This window comes from Corvus brachyrhynchos, unplaced genomic scaffold, assembly GCF_000691975.1.
Source record: "Corvus brachyrhynchos isolate BGI_N302 unplaced genomic scaffold, ASM69197v1 scaffold101, whole genome shotgun sequence".
Classification (NCBI taxonomy): Eukaryota; Metazoa; Chordata; class Aves; order Passeriformes; family Corvidae; genus Corvus; species Corvus brachyrhynchos.
Window position 1 is genome coordinate 10,057,235 of NW_008237239.1, and position 8,085 is coordinate 10,065,319.

General features: G+C 39.7%; 1 protein-coding gene across 3 annotated transcripts in view; it reads left to right on the plus strand.

Moving 5' to 3' along the window:
• The window catches only part of TGFBR3 (transforming growth factor beta receptor 3), a 100,422-nt gene that overhangs the window by 89,385 nt on the left and 2,952 nt on the right, over positions 1-8,085 (plus strand). For all 3 annotated transcript variants that reach the window (XM_017729922.1, XM_017729923.1, XM_008630279.2), the window contains 2 exons: positions 1,965-2,000; positions 4,017-4,124. In XM_017729922.1, the coding sequence (XP_017585411.1) occupies positions 1,965-2,000; positions 4,017-4,124 (144 nt within the window). The remainder of the gene's footprint in view (positions 1-1,964; positions 2,001-4,016; positions 4,125-8,085) is intronic.

Here is an 8,085-nt window from a genome sequence, read left to right on the forward strand (position 1 = left end):
CATTCCTGCATTTCCCCATGCTCTCCCCCACTCCCGTGAAAGGCAGTGGATGGCCATTTATGTGCTAGGAAATAGATGTTGTTCTGTTGAAATAATCGACCAGTGTTGTTCAGATTTCTGCTAAGTGCAGAAACTTTAGATTATTATTTCTACAGCAAAAGGAGACAGGTCATAGAAAGAAGGTCAAACGGGCAACTAACAAGTGTCTCTATCCTACAGAGGTATAGAAAATGATGATAATTCTAAAGGCTGGCAGCACTTGTTTTTAAATTAGATGTTTTTCATAGACCTCAAGGATTTTCACTGCTTCTGAATTGCTCTGAGCAAATCACAATAAAGTAAATGTAAGAACTGATGACTGAAGAAAATTGGTAATGAGCTACACAGCTTATCATTAGCTGATTTCATATTCTCTGTAGAGAGGCCAGTGATAGAAATAGCATGGAAAATTCATTTTCCCCTCAGCTCAGAAGGCATTTTCTTGGCACTTGAGATATGCTAGTGGAGTGTTTGGACAATCTGATAGTGCCCTTACCCATGTTTGTACTTTTCAGGGCTCCTTGGTTTCAGTCCAGCCCTCCTCATAGATCTTACATTCAGTTATACTGTTGCTGTTATGTGCACCTGATAACTTTCCAGATTATTTGTGCATATACCCCGCCTCCACCCCTCTATGTTCTCACTACTCTATGTTTCCTACTACTGTTCCACCTATTTCCTATCATCTGCCAAAGAGATACTCATGTGTTAGAATAAGACACAATAACACAGTTTAAGAATAAAATTATTTTTTGGATTTTGTAGGCACGTGTCTCAGAGCCTAATGGTCTAAAGGATGTTGCTGGAAGTTTGGCACTGCCATCTGTGTTTTAGAAGTTAGAAGCATAGTCTTGTTTAAGAACACTTTCAATAAATAAATATATTTCTTTTCAATATTTTTGAGCTGTTATGTTTGCATAGTAATTAATTAAATTATTTTTTCCAGTTGCTAAAGATACAAAAACAAGTACTGAAACACTGTCTTATCAAATCCTTTTACATCTGATGCACTGAATGCACTCAGATATGCCAGAATATAAATGAAATCCCTGAGTTGCTGGGCAATCCAGAATCAAACTGCAGCTAACCAAACAGTTCCCTGAGTGTGAAGCCAGAATCTCTGGCTCTTCTGCTTGAGGTGGCATTCTTGGAGAAAGATAAGAAGGACCAGTTAGGAAAAAGAAGGGAAAATTCTTCAATTTTTAAACATTTGTTTACTTGTCTCTTTCTGTTACACGGTGATATCTTCATCACTAGGATGATGATATTTGATATTCCTGAATAACAGCTTTGATTTTTGAACAATACCTATGATCTTTTATTTCTTATATATAATTAAAAAAAAAAACCCAAACCAAAAAACGCACACAACTTCCAAGACAGAATACCAAGTAGGACTCAGGAAAATGGGTGAATCAACACACATTCATGCAATTTGGACAAAGCAGTATGTATTGTGCCATAAAACTCACCATTCTTTAGTGAGAGAGTGTGTGTGTGTGTGTGATTTAGTGTGCTGGTATCTCGTATTTATGATTAGCAAGTGGTCAGATGAATGTAATCACCTTAAAACAATCTTTGTTCCTTCACAATCTGTGATCTTTAAGAGCTCCACAGAGGAGTAACCAGAGTTACTGTAGGTCACACCTGATGACATCTGATTTGGGAAAGGTTGCAGTGTATTTGCCAGCAAAATATATGATGCATGAACTATATCTAGAATCCCTTGAGGAATAATTAATATATGAATAGAATTTTTTTGAGATGAGTGAGATTACTGAAGTTGGGCTGCTCTTCCTGAAATTCATGGTTTGTAAAATTTGCGATTAAAGTCTTTCTGTCAGATGAGAACCTGCATAGTTTGTAGGCTGCATGTGGAACCCCATCTGATTAATGTTTTGTGCATTTTCTTTGTTTTAAATTAGATCCTTCTCTTCCAAAGCCAAACGTGAGACAGCCACGTAAGTAACTCTTAAAACAATCTCTTTTAAGCTTTAAACGTCTGTCTAGAAAGCATTAGATAAATTAAGAAAATTCTCTTCAAGCTTTCTGAGTGTGTGCATGTTTAATTCAGAGACAGAACAGAATTCTGACTGTATTGTTAATTGAGAGGTTCCCATCAGTGTTCAGAGGAGGACTGTGACCTTTTGTGTATGTGACAATCAAGTTTGCACAAACACCACTGAGAGTCTCAGCCTTAGCAAGTTCATGTGCTGATGTGTGTGTGTTACCTCCCCTTTCTCTGCTGAGACCACTGCTTCCCAATACCAGTTCTAGAGCAGCAGTGCCATCCCTCAGAGCCTCTGTGCCCTACCTGTGTCCTATTTCAGCCTCAATCCTATCCTGCACCACAGCTGGCCACAGCCCCAGGTACTCCAGCACCAGCACTTACAGGCCTTGCTTAGATGAGATCACTGCCTTGATACCGATTAATTTCTCTGGTTTTAATGTTGTCTTGGTGTAGTGAATTAATCAGGGTTGATTAATGACCCAGGAAAGGAGAGAAGCAGCACTAGAAGAAAATAATAAACAGGAAGGTGCTGATAAATGCGCAGCCAAAAGCAAGAATTAATGGAGAAAAGGGAGATTTAAAGAGGAAGTACAAAGAAGGTTTTTCCTCTGCTCCTGTCCCTGTCAAGACTAAATTTGTTCAAAGTAGCAAAGGCAGTGATAAATTATGCTTCTGCTGCTTCTCCACACAATTTTCTTCTCTCCACTGTGTTTCCTCCTAAGGGAAGAGGACACTGACTGGTGCCCAGTGGAAAAAAACAGTTGAGTTTAATCTTTTGTGTTTGCATCTGAAATGACTAGAAGTAGCCAAAGGAACCAGAAACAGTCGCATAGAAAAAATGAAAGAAAAACCTTCTAAGACAGTATCTGTCAGGTGGTGTATATGCAAACTAGGTCACAGGCACCCAGAAATGGGTCCTGAAGGCCCTTGCCACCAGGAGCTGCTGGGGAAGACTTTTGTCAAATGAGGATGGGGGATGTCCTTAGGGACATGTGCTGGATGCAGGATGTGCAAAGGGAGGGTGTTGGTTGTGTTCTGAGAACTGAAAATTCCACTGAAGGATACTACTAAGATGGAGTCAGCTCACTTCCTGGCCAGCATAGTCAGTAAAATGTTATTCACTGGCCTAAGTGATTTTCTGCAATGGGAGACAATAAAAATATTGAAACTAGAAATCAGTTTTTTAAGAAGAAATTTCCCCAAATGATTGCTTAGTGATTATTACTTTTTTAAGTATTTCTAATTGCCAAAAAGAAAAACACAGAGGCAAAAAATTTTTCTGTTTGGATGATTAGCACTGGGGGGCCAATTACCCAGGAACCAGATGCTGTTACCCTTGAAATGGTCCTACAAAAGGGCCTCTCCCCTAGAAAGTGATTTACGTGTGTGTGTGCTTCTATTTTTGTGTTCTGGAATTAATTTCAGTTATTGAAAGCATTGCCAAATGTGAAAAACAATTGTTTCTATTTATGTTTTTGCTGACTTTTTTTGCTGGCATCTCTTCCCTATTAACAGCAGTTCCGTTCTCCACCTAGATTTCAGACTGAACATGAGGAGATGTAGAGGAAAGTTTGCTTGAATGTTAGGCCATTTAAATGAAAAGCAGTTTTGCCAAAAAATCTCAGCCTTTTTAAAACACACTCTAAAGATAAATGAATATTTAATTGAAAGCAAGTTGTTAACAGCCAACTGAAAATGCTTAATTTTTGCAACATTTTCCAGATTTGGGTGTGCTGAGCTGGAGTTTTACTTTGTGATGTGGAACAGTTGGTTGGACTGAAGCCACTTTAAAAGCATCACTTTTATTTCCTTGATGCAACTCTGCCAGTCTGTTCCTCAAAATGGTGCTTAGTTAACTGTGAAATTTTAAAAAGCTCTTCCATGGAGGATTAAGGGTGAGTTTGTATAAAATGGGTTCTGCCACTGAAATAAGAAGTGCTCGTGTTGTGTGTGTTTCCCTGTGCAGCCGTGCTGTACGGGCTGGACACGCTGACGGTGGTGGGCATCGCCTTTGCGGCATTCGTGATCGGAGCCCTGCTGACGGGAGCACTCTGGTTCATCTACTCGCGCACAGGTACGGACGGGGCCTCAGCAGGGCGGGACACGCGGAGTCCTCTGAACCACTGCATGGGGCAGGGAAGGGCAAGGGAGCCAGTAGTGCTTATCCTGGGCTTTTTTATTTTCTTGCTTTCTCTTCTTACTCATTAGTTTTCCAGCAGCTCCTCCCACGAGCCTCTATTGCTTATCAGCTGAGTGATACCCGCCCTTCCCTAAAGAGAGATGTTACGTGTTATGGTTTAAAATTTGCTGAAATGATTTTAAATGCAAGTCTTGAAAACTCACCTGGGACATGAGTAAAACTGAGTATTCCTGGCTTGTGTATTATCATTAATAGCATCTCTGTATTTCAAATTCAGTTAATATTTCAGTTAATGGATCCCCTTTGGTTCCCATACTACTTTGTAAGATTTTTTTTTTTCAGTTAGTACATTAGGCTGATGTGTACAAGAAGTGGGCCAAATGGTTAAGAGAATGCTTTGTCTAAACAGACCTATTCTGCATATAACTAGACTTGAAAAGTGTTTTGGGCCTTGCTTACATAGAATTTTTGCCACAATTACTTATTCCTCCATTCTTCAACTACTATTTTCAGTTGCTAGAAGTCACATATAATCTTAATTGTGTGCAACTAAATAATTAGGAATGTGTCTGAATTGGTGCATCCTTTATGCACAGATAATTTTCCAGTATCTCCTTAGAATTTTCTCCCATGCTAAACTAAATTAGCAGAAATGGAACACTGTATTGAAAGAAGAGGGCATTTGGGGAGCTTTCTGCTGTATGCCACGGACAAGGACTGGACACTGATGGAGCCTTGATTTCCAGCATGTGACCTTGGCTGCTTGTGGATTTTGGGGGTATCTCAGGATCCTTAGAGTATGCTGGGCTCCCAACTACTTCCACTTCTGACCTCATAAGACCCTACCAAGATCTTTGGGAGGTCGGAAAAATGTGAGGTCAATTACTCCAAACCTATGCAGCTCTGGAGCACTGAAATTTGCCTGTAGCCCACGGCAGAGGGGTTATTTTTGGCATCTAAAACATCATGGAACCTATTTAGGAGTGAGAATCCAGCCCTGTTGGGTCAGAGCTTCTGTAAACATTATGACCTAGGAGCTTATGTTAATTTAGAACTAAAAACTATGGTGTTCTTTCCAGTTGGCAGAGCAACAATTTTGTATAAGCAGTTTAATACTTCTCAGTGCATCAGCTATGTATGAAACTTGTTTGGAATTGATGCAAACATGGAAAATTTAAAGGTTGTGATAATATGTATAAATTGTATAATTCTGTCTCATATAAGTACTGAAACATTGTGGAAGAAAAGTAAGTGCTGTTTGAGCAAGTAAATGGAAGTTAAGAAAATAATTCCCATATTGGTAACCTTTATTAACGACAAAATTTAACTAATTGTTACCTTTGGTCCTGCATTTGTGAAAGTTCAATCTGTATTCACATACAGAGCCATCTATAGACACATGTTGTGTGTCAGTACTCAAGGAACACTGGGAAGCCAACATGGTAAATCCTTGAGCAGCAGTAGAACGTGGACCAATTCCATTAAAAGAATTATATTAGCAAAGCACATCAGTCATGGTGACCATATACAAGTAGTGGAGAGGGCAGCTGCTCTGGCTTTGTGTTTGAGAGAAAGTAAGTGGAGAAAAAGGCCAGACAAAAAGTAATAAATGAATATAAGAAAGAAAGGGGGCACTGTAACTCATCAGATTAGAGAATCACAGAAATGATAAAAATTATCTAGGAAGTTTTCTGGTTCTGATTTTCAAAGGACTGTGAAAGTGAAACTATGTTCCTGTGCACATAATTTTTCTGTGCATAGTATCTTGTATCTACAAAGCATAACTTGCAGAGTGCAGCAAAGGCTCTGGCAGGCAGTGTCTTAGAGGACAACTGCTGTGGCAGACAAGATAATCCAGCTGCAGTGGAAACATTCTATAGCTCAGTGCAGACTTTTATTAACTTGAAGAGGGGAAGAAAAAAAGATAATCTAAATTTCATCTACAGAGTGGCTGTCTTTTGTCATAGAGAATTTATACATTGGTGAATTGTGTTCTGAAATCTCATCTTTTGTTGTAACTAGTACCGGATTTCTAACATTATTTAGACCAAAGGTTGGAAAATATGAATTCATTCTAAAACTCTGTTTTGCTGATACTCAGAGCACAGATAAAAGCTACTGCTGGTAGAGAATGGCAGCTTGGGATGTGTGAAGTAAGTTACTTTTTTTGCTGTAGTGCTATGTGCAATGCAGCAAAAGGCCACCTTTTTGCCAGTAGCAGATTTGCTGATACACTTTTATCAGTGTGTCTCTGCTGCTGACAAAGAAGTGTTATGTGAATGAGCTCTTTTGTTCATCTTGATAGGCCATTAGCATTAAAACTTCAAGCAAGTGATAGCAGAAAGGAACTACAAAATAGGTAGAATTTAATCTCCAGATACTGAGCAAGGATTGTTGTGTTGTCATCAATCAGCTTTTGCTGATTTCAGTCATGAAAAATTTCTGCCAAAGCATCACAGCTGTGCTTTAGAGTACTCTAGGTTTTCTGAAACAATTCAGCATGGAGTAGAGATGTCCTATGATACAGGGGTAGTAAGAGGAGAGGGAAAGCTAATATTAGAACAACAGAGGAGGAATATTAGCTGATTTGTCTGCAAAAAGACTCCGTACTTTTGATCCTTTCTCTAGTCAGTTAAAGGACGTGAAAGGTATTGGTCCTGCCTGGAGAGGACCCAAGAACTAAGAGAAATAGCAGACATTTGTCACAATTAACCTCATTTATCTGGGGTCTTGTAAAGAAGCAAAAATTTTGCAGTGTGCATGAATGCAGAAACTCTTCATAATTTAACCATATAAATATGTATCAATGTCATATGTGTCTTAGTAGGGATCATTGAGTATGTTTTGGAGGGACAGGCACAAGCCTGATTAGTTAATGAGACTGTTAAACCTCGTAAAGTGTGTTAAAGAAAACATCCGTCCCTGTGTTCTCTTAGGAAGCGTGCTTTCCTTCTTCAGGCGCTGTTGCAAGTTAAGAGGATAAAATGTTCCAAAATCCGAGAAGTTAAAAGTGTCCCTCCTCCCCCACTTCTCCCTTTTTATGGGATCTGATTTAAAGTAAACTGACATAGCAACCAATTATATTTGGCAAATGGAGATAGAAAAGCAAACATTCAGACTTCCTGGACAGGGAGTACAACTGGCAGCTTTCCTAAGTGTGAATAATAAAGTGCATGTTGTCGCGTTCAGATGGGTAAAAGCTTGTTTACTGTCAATAGATGAGATGTGTCCATTCTGAGCAGTTCTGGTTCGGTAACATGAGGTACATGAAGCTGTTTACATGAAAAAGACAGATGGAGAATGCCTCTTCAGTGATAGTTTACATTTCTTTACATCCTTTTCTTGAATACCCTTTTTAAAAAGCTTTGCTACGGTTTAGCTCGGTGTTGAGGAAATAAAATACAGGAAAAATCAGCTGGTCCAGATGCAGTTGCTAGGCTGTGTGTTCACAACATCACTGTGATTTGGATTTTCTTTTTTCTTGAGAACATTGAGAATTTGTTATTCTTCAAGAAGTGATTGTGGTGTATCAGAGCTGCTGATGGTGCTCTAGAAATGAGGTGCTGCAGAGGCCATTACAGTGGAAGGCAGGGGTCTTCCAACCCAAACAGAAGGGAGGATGCCTCCTAGGACACTTTCCAGAGGAGCTCAGAGGGGAGAGTGAGCAATTGGGCTTGCTGGGGACTGCGGCACTGCACTTTCACTTTGCCATAAAATAAAACCAACATGTGTTTGGCTTACAAATGAATTTATGTTTAAGTGCCTACAGATTGCATTGATGTACTGAGGCTGACCAAAGCTGTGTGTAACCATGTGGTTTGTAAAATGGGTGACAGTGGAGCTGCAGGGAGAGGCAGGGGCTGGGGGCCCCACTGGGGGAGCCCAGCTGCTGCCC